Source organism: Belonocnema kinseyi, chromosome 9, assembly GCF_010883055.1.
Source record: "Belonocnema kinseyi isolate 2016_QV_RU_SX_M_011 chromosome 9, B_treatae_v1, whole genome shotgun sequence".
NCBI lineage: Eukaryota > Metazoa > Arthropoda > Insecta > Hymenoptera > Cynipidae > Belonocnema > Belonocnema kinseyi.
This window is the reverse complement of record NC_046665.1, coordinates 40,245,386-40,261,385: the sequence shown is the minus strand read 5'-3', so window position 1 is coordinate 40,261,385 and position 16,000 is coordinate 40,245,386. Positions and strand designations below refer to the sequence as shown.

Genomic DNA, 16,000 nt, shown 5'->3' with positions numbered 1-16,000 from the left:
GCATAAAAATTCTAATAATAATAACCGCTTTACTTCCAGTCATTCACTTTCACAAAAAATTGTACAAAGAGGATAGGAAACGTGATTGTTTGTTTTTGTAATACAAAGTAGTTTAAGGTCAGTAGAATGTAATTAATTGAATTCTTATATCAAAATGATTCACTACTTTTTGCATGGATAAGTCATCACTTTTTTACATTTAATTGAAGTATAATTATTATACGGTAGAATGATACATATATATTATATACATATTAACAAATAAGAGGAGAAAATAAGGTAATCATCTGATAATTATAATTTCAAGCAATATCATTAACGCTTCAGTTCTTTATTTTTAGTTTTAATACCGCATCGGTTTTATGCGAGATAATAATAAATTAAGTATGTACTTGATTGTCAAGAAATATAAATAAGAAGAAATACGTCGTAGGTACAACAATTGCATCAGATAGGTACTGTATTCTTAAGTTAATGTATAGAATTTATAAATAAAAATATAATATGTATTTTGAATGAAAATTTGTTTTTAAATGAATACATAACAATATTTGTGACTTGATCTAAGTTTTTTTTCAAATTATATTTTATCAGAGGTTTTGGCATTGAAACAAAAATTGTATGAAGCGAGGTAATTTGGTTTGGACAGCTTATACTACTATACGTTCAAATAAATGATATAATTCATAGATATAGTACTCTTTCAGGTATTAGTATCTCTAAACAATAGCTGTAAATGAGTCAGCAGGCTCTTAGGATTATATAAGTTAATGAAAATAAAAAGCATAGAAACAGTGAGAGACCGTGAAGTACAAATCTTGGGACAGCATTCAACAAGGAATAGATATTTTTTATATTTTTTCGAAATAACCCTTTTGATTTGAATAAAGATAATAAGTTTGACAATGTCGAGGAATAAAGAGTAATCCGGCATTTACAGCAATATTCCAAGAAGAATATATAAAAATTTTAATATCCTACTTGGGACATTTGAATATCCCATAAACGTGACATAGATATCCTGGATATCCTGGCGATTGCCCGGTTTCCCCCTTGTGGCATATCCAAAGGGTCATGCCTGTGATATCCCTGGGACAACCATGGAATCAAATAAAATAACCCGGTATATCCTATTGCTCTAAGTGTATCATTTATTTGGTTTTATTCTAAAAATCAACTTTCGTTTTTGAAACTGCACCAGGGATATGTCAGACCGTGACGTTTTGAAAGTTTGAACTAGTGTCAATGTAAAAATATAATATTTAAAAGTAACCGTGAATAGTATTAATTATTTCTAGGCATAAAAATTGGGCTTTCGAAGAAAATTTTTAATCAAAAGTGAAACCTGTTTTTGGTTTTTTTTAGCAGCAGGGACATTTAATTGTTCGTTTTGTGTGAAATCATCAATTAATATTTTACAATTAAATTTGAATTTAATCATAAGTTTACTGTCATCTAACAGTAAGCAGGCTTTCCTAAATAAATTCGAACCCTATAATATTGGAATGTTTAATGAATTGGATAAAACTGTTTCAAATTACACTTGTGTTAATTATGAAAAAATGTTTTGATATTTACACTTGGATAAACAGGATTCAGTCTTTAACGAGATTGATGTCAAGAAGCATGTGACCTGATCAATGAGATTCATTAATGATAGATAAATGCATCGAAGATATTATTAGATTTTTCCTTTAATGGTCGATTGTAACATGTAAGAAGAATAAAAGACACTTCGAGAAAAGGAATGTTCTTAATGAAAAAGGTTCTTTTCAATCTCACTTCCATTATAAATATAGAAAGGATTCTGCCATTAAAAGAAATGCTTAGTCGAGTTAGCAATTAAGTGGGACTAGTAAAAAGATTTACGATTCTAATCAATATTTTATAAAAAAGTTTAGCTACGAAAAAAAAAAATTATATCAAATATTTTTGTAATTTTATTCAATATTGTTAAGGTAACTTATTTGAATCAAATCACTATTTATTGTTATAACTCACTATATAAAGAACCAGTGAATGAAATTACCTAAGTGAAATAGGTTCAATTCAAATTTTCATAGGAACTAGTATAGTAAATTTAAGTTTTGCTTTTTTGAACGGATTATTAATTATCCAACAGGTAGGGATATTAATATTTGAATACAATAATAATCTTGTAATATTTAATATTCATATAAAATAGCAAATACTATAGTTGTCCATTCTTAATCAGAATAAACATGTTTTTTTTCCTTTTACTGAGAATCTCTATTTTAAAGAAATATAATCGTCAATCTTCCTTCACATCAGATAATAAAATTCACCAAATTCTTTGTTATTGGGTTAAATCGATTCAACTTTATGATCAATTATCTGTAACCGAGAATTTATTTAAGCGACAAATTACTGGTACCAAATCTAGGAAGTCGTAACATGGTACGCGACTGATTTTATTTCAATGATGTAATCAAATTTATGCGGAAATCCTTTCGACTGTAGATTAGGAGATAAACAACTTTAGATCATTTGTTTAAAGTACTTCGTTAATAGTTTCGGAAATTGGAGGGAAATTGAAGGCAGCAAAAGAAGAAGTAGGTAATAAAATCTTGAGAGGCAGGGTTGGGAAAATTGTTGAAAGTAATGGGGAAGCCAAAGGAATGGTTGAGGACAAAAAAATGTATAGGATCCGTCTAACTCTAGGGCCTAGACGGATCCTATACATTTTTTTGTCCTCACCGGCTCCTGTGGGTGACAAATGACCCCCATTTGGTTTCCTTGTGCACAATATTTTCCTTTCATCGGTATCAGATGTTAATATACACCATTCTCTTCGGTTTTTAATGTCGAAGAGATTGTTGTATATAACATCCTGTTTCATTGAATTTAGAATGTTGAAAAAAATGTTTAAACAAATAAAAATCGCGAAAAATCGTGTTTTAGACATTTTTTGGAAAAAATCATATTACTGCTTTTATAATAAACTAATTTTAAAATTTCAAACGCCATTTTGAAGAGGAGAATTTGCACCTTAAGGTGATGTAGGTCATAATTAGGTTCCTTCCAAAAAGTATATTTATTTGAACATTCGAAGTTAGATAATTTAAGAAAATGAGAAATAACATAAGTGCGGGCAGAATGCTTATTATTATAAATAATTTGAATATATAATAGGTCAATCTCTTTTTTTCTAAAGCACAATAAGAAGGTTCCCTTTAAATAAAGATAAAAAAATTAAGAAAAGTTTTTTCAATGAAAAAGCGGTTAGTATGTTTGAAAGATAGGAAAAATTCATCGGAATTCAAAGAAGAAGCCTTTTCTAAAAAAAAAAAACAACTATTTTTATTCTTAAACTAATTCTCGAAATTAAATTAAATTAAAAAACAATTAATTACTATAAATTTTGCATTGAATAAGTTTAATCTACTTCGGTGCAAAGGTATACTGTAAATATACGTCAAATGCGTTCATTTACATGAAAATATGAAATTGACTTAACGTGACGAAACTCAAACGTAACGGATCCTCTGGGGGACGAATGTGCCCAAAGCGCTTAGCATATGCTTTTTACTTGACAGACCGCGAACAACCGGCAACATCAACCACTTCACCGCATTCTAGGATAGTCGAACTGAATTATGGTTAGGGTCTGTACAAAAAAATCAGAGATATTTGCTCAGGAGAATTAATTGAATTTCGCGTGGGGCACATTTGTCCCCCGCAGGATCCGTGTAGGGTTAAATTTGCTCAAATGTAATCTACTTACACATTTCTTAGAACAGTAAGACAAAAATAGCTCATGCGTCTTCCAAGTATATTTCTGCTCTGAAATCGCTTGCTTTCGTCGTAAGGATGATACGTTGACATTATAATTTAAGATTAAATGTTATTTGTTTAATATATATACAAATTATATAAACAAATCCACATTTTGGCCGTTTTAGGTAAAAAAGGCCGTTTTTTCTACCGACCTTGTTGAAATTATATTGTCAATGATTTTTGCTGAAAAAAATTTGCGAACTAGCAATATTTGTTTATTTTATAAGCAAATTATAGAAACAAATACATATTTTGGGCGATTTAAAGAGAAAATAAACCGTTTTACTTCGGCTATTGCTAAAATTATATCGGCAATAATGTTTTCTGAAAAATTTGTTGCCACCTACAAATATTTGTTTATTTTATAAACAAGTTATATTTAAAAAATTAACATTTTTATCCAACATTTTGATCCCACGATTTAGCATAATTGTGCAGGCTCTTTCCTGTGGATGCAGAATAGATGCAGCAACATTTGAATCTTATGCTTTGCAAACTGCCCAGTTGTATGTCGAGTTTTACAACTGGTATTAAATGCCTTCATCCGCGCACAAGATTCTCTTGTACGGATCCAAAATCATTGAATCGTTTTGTATTCCTTTTGGTCTATTATCCAAAGAGGTTTAAGAGGCAAGAAATAAAGATTTGAAGCGAATTCGTGAGCATCATGCGCGGAAACTCAGTTCGCATGCAACAAGCCTGGATCTAATCCACAAGCTATTGATCTCATCTGATGCGTATTTAGCACATTTGAGAGAAAAGTGGAAATATACAGACAGTGTCCTTGATCCAGAAGCTATCGAGCTATTGATCTTGGATCCATAAAGGGCTGAAGAACTCGATAATATCGCACTTTGATTCGTGAGAGGTAAGGAGACTGATGATAAAAAAGCACCCCGATTCTTCTACTTATTGTAATATATAGAATGTCTCTTTGTTCATTTGAATTGTTTATAAATTTTATAAATTCTATTCTTCTACAAGAGTTCATGTAGAAAATATTGCCAACATAATTTCAAGAAGACTACAAGAAAAAAATTGTTTTACTGCTTACACACGCCTACAATGTGTAGTTTTTACATTGCTCGCTTATAACTTTAACGAATTCCATTTTATCGCAAAGTTTTGTCAAAGAACATCATTCGCAATTTAATTTTAACCAGACTAGATGAAATAACGATTTTTTCTGCCTATAAATGCCTAGAATGTGCATTTGTTTACCTAATTTGTTTTTAAAGTAAACAAATAGTATTGCATAACAACATTTTATCCAGGCGCTTTATTGTCAATATAGTTTAAAAAATAATTTTAAAAAACTAGTTCTTTTTGCCTATAAATATCTATAATGTACATTTGTTTCTAAAATAAATGATTAGCGATGCTTGACAACATTTTTCTATAGAACATTATTGACCATATAACTTCAACAAGATCAGTAGAAAGAACTATATCTTTTCGCTTAAAAACGACTTATATGTGAATTTATTAAAATAATTTGCTTATAAAATAAGCAAATATTAATTCATGGCGAAATTTTTGCAGAAAACATCATTGGCAATATAATTTTAGCAAGACCAGAAGAAAAAAGGTTTCTTTTCGCTTAAAATCGGCCAAAATGTGCATTTATTCATATAATTTGTTTATTAAATAAACAAATATTGATAGGTTGCAAATTTGTTCTCAGAAAACATAATTGGCCATATAATTGAAAAACAAGGTTGGAACAAAAAACGGTTTCTTTTCGCCTAAAAACGGCCGAAATGTGCATTTGTTTAGATTATTTGTTAATAAAATAAACAAATAACATTTGAACTTAAATTTTAATGTCCCCGTACCATCCTAACGATGAAAGCAAGCGTTTCAGAGCAGAAATATACTTTAAAGACAAATAACCCCTAATGTCGAGTATTTGTTAATACAATTTGTTTATAAAAATTAACAATGCAAGTTAACAATGTTTTATCTTTCCTATACCCCTGTGAAGTAAATCCAAAGGACGAGAAGTATAAGAAAAATGTTGTCTAGAAGATAAACAATGAAATTTAAAAAATCGAAATTTTTTTCGCTAATCATATTAAAATAAAAATTAAATAAACAAAAAATAAAAAAATCTTCTAGCACCATTTTCTGAAAAATGTAGTCCTGAATTTAAAAAAGTCTAAAATCGGGGTATAATTGCGTTTTAAATGTCATTTTGAAACTCGTTTTCCGATTTCATCCCTCTGTGCGTGCAGTCACCCTCGGGATATCGGCGCCTCCGCGGGCCGATGCCTTTTCAGTGTTGTACTACTTTTCGGTACTGCATAAAATCGTCTTTTCCTTCGATACAGGCACCCGAAATATGAAGGTACATTACCGCTGAACTCTACTGGAAACACACATGATCAGTAAACCTCGCCCGGTCAGAATTTTAATAATGATTTATGAAACCAAGTAAACTATGCTGATTATTAATTTTAATTCTAAAAATAGTTTTGGAACAGAAACCAAAGAGTACCATAAAAAAATTTATCATTAAACTTGTTTACTTAATAGTTGTCAAGTAGGCTCATTTCCAAATGGCGAAATGTTGATTTCGAGGAAACTCCATATAAAGGAAAAAGATGTATTAATAAAATTTGCGAGGTATCGTATATTCAAATATCGAAGATTTCGAATTTTTCGACAGTATCCCACTTCTGTCAATCCGCAATCATACTTTACTCCCAAACTTCTTGGAGAATACTTTTCTATGCTGACGGAAACTAAACAGTATCGATGTATCCTAATAAAAAACACTTATCTTACGTGGGTCAATTTTAAATCCCCTAACTGTACCGGTCCTCTTTAAAAACAACGCATCTGAAGCGTGCAGTTTCTAAACCTCGTAACTTCACTGAGTCCGTTTAAAAACAACGTAACATACGTTCATAAATTTAAACCGAAGTAAATATTTATGATTTGTCTACTTGCCTATTGACAGTACTGCAGCGTAAGCAAAAGTTATGACCATTTAAGGCAATGTCTTCTTCGGCATTTCAGCGAAAATGTCACACAAAAAACAGAAGAGACTTTTGGTTGCGGATAATTTTCAAGTAGATAAGTTGTATTTCTCGCATCAAAATGAAACGGGATTTAATCTAAACTTTGCGAACGTGCAGAGTAAATAGCCCATTATCTAAAAAATAAGTTTCATAATGCCTGTGTAATATATGAAAAAAGTTTGAATGGCGTCCTCCAAACTTTATTTTCAACTTTTTTTGCCCCAAAAATTCCACTTTTTGTGAAAAAATTCGTATACATCACGGGTCTTCAGCGAGTACAGACAAGTAGAGGTTCGTGGTGGTGGAAACGAGACATGTGGCAAATGAGTATTTGAAGCCGTATTTCCCCTCGCTATAGAGCTCTAGTGTATAATTAGTAGCTGTTAATGTTCGAAGTTTTTTTATTCCATTTTATTGTTTACGACATGTAAGGCATGGCTGCAAACCTTAAGGCACGTGTCCATGAAAATTAATGTACAATATGCTTTAAATTTAATGTGCATGAATAGAAAATACTCCCAAAACACACAAAATTTGAGTGAATATTCAAGTCGTATCCAACAGTGTAATTTTTAGTTTTTTTCTCTTTAATTTCCAAATTATCAAACTAAAAATGTTCCAATAATAATATTTACAAATAAATCACAAAAAATTGAAAATATGAAGAATTCGAGAACAAAATGCTAGATAGTGAGATAAGGTCATTGAAAATACGTTTCTCTCACAACGCTAAGGAGTCATAATGATAATACACGATAAAATAAGATTGCATACTTATAAAATATAACTCAGACATATACGTGGGGTTTTCCCTGCTGTATTCATCCGATCGTTTACATAAGGACATAGACATGCTATAATGTACGCCTCAACACCTGTGGCTTGATAACCTTAACCTTATGCTACTGTATATACGATTGCACCGGACGTTTGCATACATATTGCAATATAAATGTATATATGTATAGCACCTGTAGTGTCTTACTGTAGCCAAACGATTCGTGCCAATTAGTCATGGTGCATGTTTTTTTTCCATTCGTGATGCTTTGCAACAAAAACATACAATTATCTTAAGTTTAAGTACTTTACCTGTTAACTCCCACTTAGAGTATCATCAAGTCAACACTTCTTCCGTTTCCAATAAAAAACAGACATGTACATATACATGCTTTTCAATCATCTCGTGTCGCTCGCTTCCATATTTGCTTAAGAATTTTTTAAAGTGCTTCATTATACAATTTTAACAAACACTGTTGTTTGCAGAGATTATTAACTTCAGCAGCAGAAATTTAAGTATTCATTTTTGCAATTTATCGCTTGTAGTTTGCATTCAATTTTCAGAAATTTTTCTTTTGTAAATTCTGTTTTTCTTCATTAAATTATTACTTTTATTTGATTGAAACGTTATTTAGTACGTAGCTATTGCCCTAAGGTAGCCGCAGTCCTTTATATGTTGCTTAAACTCTTCTCCAGCCTTATTTATTTAACATTTTCATTAATTATTTGTAGTTTAAAGTGCTTGAATTTTCAAGAATTTTTTGCAGTTCCTTAAAATTGAGGATCATGAAAATGTGAAGTATTCCTAGGATGCTCATCTTTTGTTAAATTTAAAAAAATTGATTACATTATACATGATACATCTTTACCCATTCTCCCGACTTAAAATTTTTTAAATTTCAAATTTTTATCCTTCAAATGGTTGCATGCAATACAAGAAAGTTTTGAGGCATCAGTGGCGGATCCAGGGGAGGTGTTTAGAGGGTTCAAACCCCCCCCCCCCGAAACTTTTGGTCTTTCGTATTAAAGGCCGATGCCGCTAAACTATGCATGGGATATACATTTTTTGACCCCCCCCCCCCATTTTTTTCTGGGTTCGCCCCTGAGAGGTATTGTCAAGGTTTATCGAGATAATGTTGAAATTGTTCAAAAAGAAGTTCGTGAAACTGCTAAAAAAATTCTGAAATATCAAGTTGATTAGTATATTTTGAATATATATTCAACAACATTTCCAATCTCCACCGAGGCCGCGAGTTTTATAATATTAAAAATTGCTCCATCGGAGTTCCTTGCATCTTTCCGATTAAATTTAGTTTACAATAAAACGATGTACCTCGAAAAAATGTATGGGTACTGAAAAACGTCTTAATAATATCTTCCAGTGTTATTAGAAAGTTTCAATAATCTTTATATTACTTCTACATTAGTCGATGTACGATGTTTCAAAAATAAATAAAATATATGAAACTGTAGTTAAAAAATCCCATTCTGTACCGAAGTCGTGAGATTAATAATAATATTATGAATTTCTGCGTCGGAGTTTTGTGCATTTTCCCGAAATTTGGTATACAGTATATGTAAAATTGTAAACCAGAAAATTTTTCTTCCTCTCTTCCGGTGTTGGGGAATAAACTTTGGCGCACCTAAATCGAAAAGTGAAATTAAAATAGAATCAATTATCAATAAATAAATAAAATCATATAAATCAAAATCAATAAATACTATCAACAATAATACAGATAAATATGAAAAGGAAATGTTCACTTTTAAAGCATTAATTAATTTTAATCTAAGTTGAAAAAGTCACGGTTGGTTAGCATCACTGCTATAGTGGGCCAACAGTGTAGATGTTATGTTGCATGCTTTCGAGTATCAATCAAATCTAGTGTTTTTCCAGGTAAAAAAAGTTCATCAAGCATGTAGCCTACAATGCTCTGGTGCTCGAGACTATTTCTAGCTATTACGGGCAAGAAAATTTAAAGTATGGAACATACTATTAGGTATTTAATATAAACACTTAATATTATCCTTTTTCTTTCAAAGCAAACCGTTTCAAATAATTTAAATAAATAAACCACGTAAAGTCTCTCTTCTTGGCCTCTTTTTGTGTTTACTCCTATATCCCTCAACCAAGACTGACTATCAGTTTCCTTCGATTTGAGCACAGTAGCAAACATTGTAAATCTAGCTAACGATGTAAACGCTGTGGGTCTTCAGATGCCCACACTGACTCCAGTCTTTGCTTTAACGAGATAGTAACCCGAAACGCGTAAACAGCAAGGGTGATCACGTGGAAACGAGCAAAGGATCCTGTGGGTCTTTTTAAGGATCTGGTCAACGGAAAGTCCATGAATATCTCCCATTCTTCACGGATGGTTCGAAGTCTATGGCTGATTCCAACTCCTATCTAACTTATATGATCAGAAACCAACTAGTAATTCTAAAACAGTTCAATTGTACAGTCTCCTTGGTTTGGATACCCGTCCACAAGGGCATACCCGACAACGAAGCCGCTGACCTGGCAGCCAAAACTGGATCCAGAGATGTATCTTTCTTAAGCACCTCCCTTCCCTTCTCTGATTTTTTCAGTTTAACTTGTGAATCAAAGGTCTCACGTACACTAAGTATTATCCTAAATCTAGTAGGAAAACCTGGTTCTAGTTATTTTAGGCTCGCATGGAATGGATTGTTTCTCTCTGTCGCATAAGCAGCAACCACTACGCCTTGAATGCCAGTCGGGCTCAGATAAAAAATAATTTCTTCTAGAAGCTTTTCATGTGACCCTAATGTCGAAGAAGACTGTCACCATGTAATCTGTGCATGCCCCAGATGCAACGCTCCTAGAATAAATCTTAACATATTTCTAAACAGAAATGTTGAAATGCCCTCCTCCATTCTGTAGCTATCAATTTTTAGTCAAACCTACAGTTGGGATGTGTACGCCAGTTTTCAAGTTTTTGAAGGAAACCAACTTGCAAATATAAAAACCGCTTTCTTTGCTCCTATCTAAATGTTACATCTATTCTGTTTTTCTTGCTTTATTTTCTCTCTAATTTTCCTTTTTAAAATTGCTACCTGTGCGACTTCAAGTCGGGAAATCGGTCTGACTACTCCATCTCCTTAGAAACTGAACATATAATCTATTGCATAAAACAAAAAAAGCTGCATGGAGCCCGCATACTGCGGGCGCAACGTGTAGATTAATCTGCACGTCGTGAGAGCAAGGTTAAAGACAGATGTGTCAACATTTGAGTCGCATATGCGCTGCATGGCGTGTCAGCACGTATGCGTCGCGTATGCGCATGTATAAAGTGTTAACAAATATTGTAACAGTGGCAAGATAATTGTTTTACGACGTTTTTGAAGAAGACTTCTGATTGCCGTGTATTTTGCAAACTTTTATGTTGCGTTTAGAGCGTTGGAACCAGGAACCAACTTAAAATTGTATTACCTTATTTTACTATATAAATAATAGAATTGCTACAGCCTACTCAGTTCTGAAAAGCACAGATTATCTACTGCGATTTGTGCACGAACATGAAGTCATCAATGTTGCGGCGTTTCTCTAACGAGCCGCATATAAGGCCGCAGCGTAGCTTGGTCTCCCATTTCAGCAACATTACACATGACCTAGCATGACTAACAACTTTGGTGCTTAAAAGTCTTCTACAGGAAGCAGAACATTCGCTTCTACTAAAGGAACATGCTGAAAAGCCCCTTAATGGTAAATTTTACGGATTATACGTAGAGAAGAGCGTCGGAATTGGTTATGTCGGGATCCTTTGCTTTAAGGAACCATGATCGTAGCTTCTGGAGCCTACAATTTCTCTCATAAAATAATCATAATAATAGTTGGCTAGACGCTCGGGCTTCACCTCAGAGGTTCGGGGTTCGATTACTGAGCCGGTACTTCTGGAAATTTTTTTATGTACCTTTACCGCAGTTCTGATGGTTTGGAACCCACTTTAAGCTATAGGTCTCCCCATCGTGTACTGGACTGCAACCCAGTCCGTCAATGATAGGGCAAAAACCAGGCTTTGTCCAATATGTCGGGGCACTCTGCTCCCATCAGACCACTTGGTTCCATTATAAAAATGCGTCCGTGACTAATGATATATACCGGAACAGCCCCGCGCAAAATAATAAAATAAAATGCAACTCCAAAACGAAAAAAGACCTTTCAAATGTTGGACAGTAACTACCTTAAGTCTGTGACAACATTTTAAATAATATAATAATAATAAACCGAAGGCCTTCCGCGTTGATGCCGCGGTAGGGCTTAAGCTCTCCTCTCATGACTTTGACGGCAATGTTGGCGGTAGTATTGCTACTGACAGGGTTTCCCATGACAAATAGGCTGATAACGAAGAGGAGAGGGACTAAGTAGAACACCAAAACTCATAAATGAAAAATGGAGAATATATTAAAGATTTTGAAACGCTTGTCGCTTCCCGAGGATAGTCGGGGCGACGCTAGAGCCACAGCTGGGGGCCACAGCATGCGGGACGGTGGCGATGGTGAGCTGCGAGATGGTTAGGCAGATCTCACTAATCAAACAGCTGGCCAGCAAGAACATCTGCGACAAACGGTAAGCAGTGGAACATCAACTGTGCCTGCTGAGGATTCTTTAGCTAGCGCTAGCTATTTGCAGCCAACTAGCTCGACAGAAATACCATGGGAGAGCATCAATTAGGATGCCACAATGAAAGAGGAATTGGTGCGTCTCTATTATGAAAGTGCGAAGTTTGAAACAAACAAGGAAAGATGATACAATTTAAGAACAAAATTTGCTGCAAAGTATCCTAATATACAAAAAGTTGCACTAAGAGATCTTAACGCGAAGGTGAAAGACATTAGGACTAATCTACATGTTACAGCAGACCCAGCAATGGAGATTAAACAACAGCCTGAGCAATTGATGTTCTTCCTAAACCTATTGATGATCAAACATCACCACATCCTCCAGAGGTGGATGACCTTATACAACCAGAGGCAGCAGCAGAGGTTCAGCAACCAAAAAAGCGATGAAAATAGACATACCATATGAAGAGAGACGTTATGCGCCTTAATTTTTTGCAGAGAAATGTGGGCAAAGTGTGAGAAGAGAACATCATAGACTCTTCTTACTTAAATACCCAGAGCTAGCCACAAAAATAAATGAGCAGAATCTGGCAGATCAAAAACGCTCAATATCTGTAAACAGACTGCTTTTGGCTGTTGAAATAGCTGCTATCAAAATGGAAGTTGAACGGCAGTTTCCTATTGATAAGCTCGCATTGCAAGATGTGGATAACGAAGACTTGATTGATGCTGAAGGCACAGGTGCTAGAGATAATGAACATCATGAACCGGATCCATTAGAACCACATCCGGATATTACTAACGATGATGTGGATAGGGAAATCTCAGAAGAACTACAGCACCTGGAAAGGAATTTTGGTCATGCTTTACTAGAGTTCATATATGTAGAACCAACACTAAGGCATTCTCTGTCCAAAATGAACATCACAAATGATCTGCGTGCACTAATAGCACATCTCGACAGCAAGGTTTTACCTACGTATTTGAACGTAGCACAGAATGCGTTGGAGGTGCAAACTCTTGTATACTGTGCAGCTGTGGCAACCGTTAGAACGTTGGGCCGCAAAACTAGGCCTGCAAATGCAATTTTTGTCCCAGCAAAAAATCGAGATCCACCATGGAAGATCAGGTTGGATATGGATGTGAGCAAAGTAAGGTGCAAATTGGGTCGATTAACTCAATATAAAAAAGGACATAGAACCAGAAAGCTGATGAACCATGTTACTAAAATTATCTACCCTCGGCACATCGAGCCATTAACACCAGCAATATTGGATGAAATTTTAGACTCTCAACGACAGAGACTTGATGTTCTTACTACCAGCCTCCGTCCGTATAAGAAAAGTAATGCACGAAGGCAACAAAACCAAAACTTTCAGACAAATGAAAGAAGGTTCTATCGGGAACTGAGTATAAAGCAAAATAACCAGCAAGACACCGAAGTCCCTTAATTGGAAGATATGACTAACTGCTGGTCGGGTGTTTGGCGAAAAATGAACCGATGCAATTCGGATACCGCGTGGTTCAAACTGGAGAAAACAAGGGCAAGCAATAGCCCTGAAATGTAGCTGACAAAGATCACAGCTTTAAATGTTTCAGCGATTTTGAAAAGGTCATTTAACTGGAAAGCTCCAGGTCCGGACATGGTGCACAACTTTTGGTACAAGTACCTGACGTGTGTGAATCTTGCGTTGGCAAGGTGTTCTCAGAAGGTCATTGCACACTCAGATTTGATGCAAGGTTTTATGCTCCAAGGTACTACGTATATGTTACCTAAAAAACCTAAAAAATTTAGAATAGTGCATTTATTCAGAGGGGAATTAGAGATCACAGAGTTGGAGAACGAATTTGAAAATTACATCGAGGCAAGGGGTGAGGCGAATCTGGGTATTCTTAAATCGAAGGGTATTCAGCATACGATAGTTAAGACAAGCCTAACGACTACCTTCACTACGAGACTCAGATTGATTATGAAGAGTTTTCTGAACTTGTCAAACAAAATCAGGGCAATCAACACATATGCCATCCCTGCTCTCACAAACTTCTTCGGGCTCATCAAGTGGTCCAATATCGACCTTGAAAAGTTAAACAGAATCGTCCGCATAGAAATGGTGAAGCACCAAATGCACCACAAAAATTCAGCGATTGAAAGGGTAGTTCTACCACGACATTTAGGGGGTAGGGGCATTGTAGATGTCAAATAACTGTGTTAGTCACAAGTTACACAGAAGAAGGAATATTTTTAAAGTAAACGAAATGTTGTGCTTTACAGTAACATCTGTCAAGCGGATCTGGACTAAACGCCCTTAAATTTGTCCTTAGATGAGGCCTTGAATATCAGGGCAGAAGTGGATAGTGAGGCATCCAATATTTGGCTAAGAAAGGGTGTTCTGTATCCAGAGAAGGAAGGATTCGTCATAGCGGTACAGGACAAGGTTGCCAGCACCAGTAAGTACCGCAAACGCGTGTTACATAAAAACGTGGTTGATTATGTAGAGATACCAACGAATCCATCGAGCACATTATTGATGGCTGTCGCGTGACGGCTCAGAGAGAATACACACAGACGCAATGATGTAGCGGGCATTATACATCAACAACTTACCCTAAACCTAGGACCTAGGAAGAATCTTTATCATCGACATTGCTTGTCCACTTAACCGAAATTTGCAGTGAACCTATACAAAAAAGATTCACAATTATAGCGAGTTAAGGCATGAAGTAAAGACCATATGCAGGTATGTCAATCATGCATGTATTAATCCCATTGTGAATTCGCCTCAGGCAATGTGCACGCAAGATGCACTGAACATCTTGAACATTTATGAGCCAGTAGGGTATTGGCAGCAGCTCCGAAGGCAGTTTTATTGAACACCTGTCGAATTGTAAGAAACGTTCTTGACCAACGGGATCATCATCGCAGGAGGTTTCAAGCATCGCATTAAATTAACTTCTAAAATTCTATTTTCGACAGTCAATTGCCTTTGTCCGTGGCTATGATGTATAACCGAGTATAACCGAGTTTAACCGAGTAAAAGTTTGAAAATATATATAATAAAAAGAAGACTGCTATAGTGCTGCAATTGAAAACATGTCATTGAAAGTATAATTTTTTAAATAATTAAAAACCGTAGTTTCGACTTCTTTCACTTTCAACGCTATAAATTGACAAAGTTGATTTTACTGATTTAACCTTCATTTTAACTTCAAACCATGTTATCCCATTTCACCTTCTCTTTCAACGTGATGATTTCATTATCTAGTTTAGCAGGACGGAATATCTCCGTGCTATCGCGCCGGAGACCCGTGTTCGATTCCTACCAGCTTTATATTTTAATTACATTTTTCTGTGTCAGATTGTTAATATAATATTGCGGAATGTGTATAATAATGTATAAACTATAATCATGTGTACTATACAATTTAAATTTAATAAATATAATATTTTGAAACAGTTCAAAATCTCATAATGAGACTGCATTTGTGTTGTATGCTTGTGTAAAGGATACATGTGTTCTAACCTACAACGCGACGCGGCGCAGGTTAGGTTTTTTTTCGTCTGCTAATCTGACTGTACCAATTTTTACTAAGTCGCTTACTAAATCAGTGCGCCGGTCTCTCTCGACATCACTGTAGTCCTTTGTAAATATTTCAATCTTCAGCAGATATTAATGCAAGAAATTTAGAATTTTCTTTTATCGAAATTATTAAGTGGCTATAATACAATACTTGCTGCTTTACTAGTTACAACTAAAAGTAATAAATGTTACAAAAGTTCCTCTATGCCCCTCCATTGAAAACTAAAAAAAAGTAAAATCTAG

At 34.5% G+C, this 16,000-nt stretch overlaps 1 protein-coding gene across 1 annotated transcript in view; it reads right to left on the bottom strand.

Moving 5' to 3' along the window:
• The window catches only part of LOC117180497, an 85,836-nt gene that overhangs the window by 10,824 nt on the left and 59,012 nt on the right, over positions 1 to 16,000 (bottom strand). Inside the window, exon 3 of the mRNA XM_033372995.1 lies at positions 9,093 to 9,241. Within this exon, the coding sequence (XP_033228886.1) occupies positions 9,093 to 9,241 (149 nt within the window). The remainder of the gene's footprint in view (positions 1 to 9,092; positions 9,242 to 16,000) is intronic.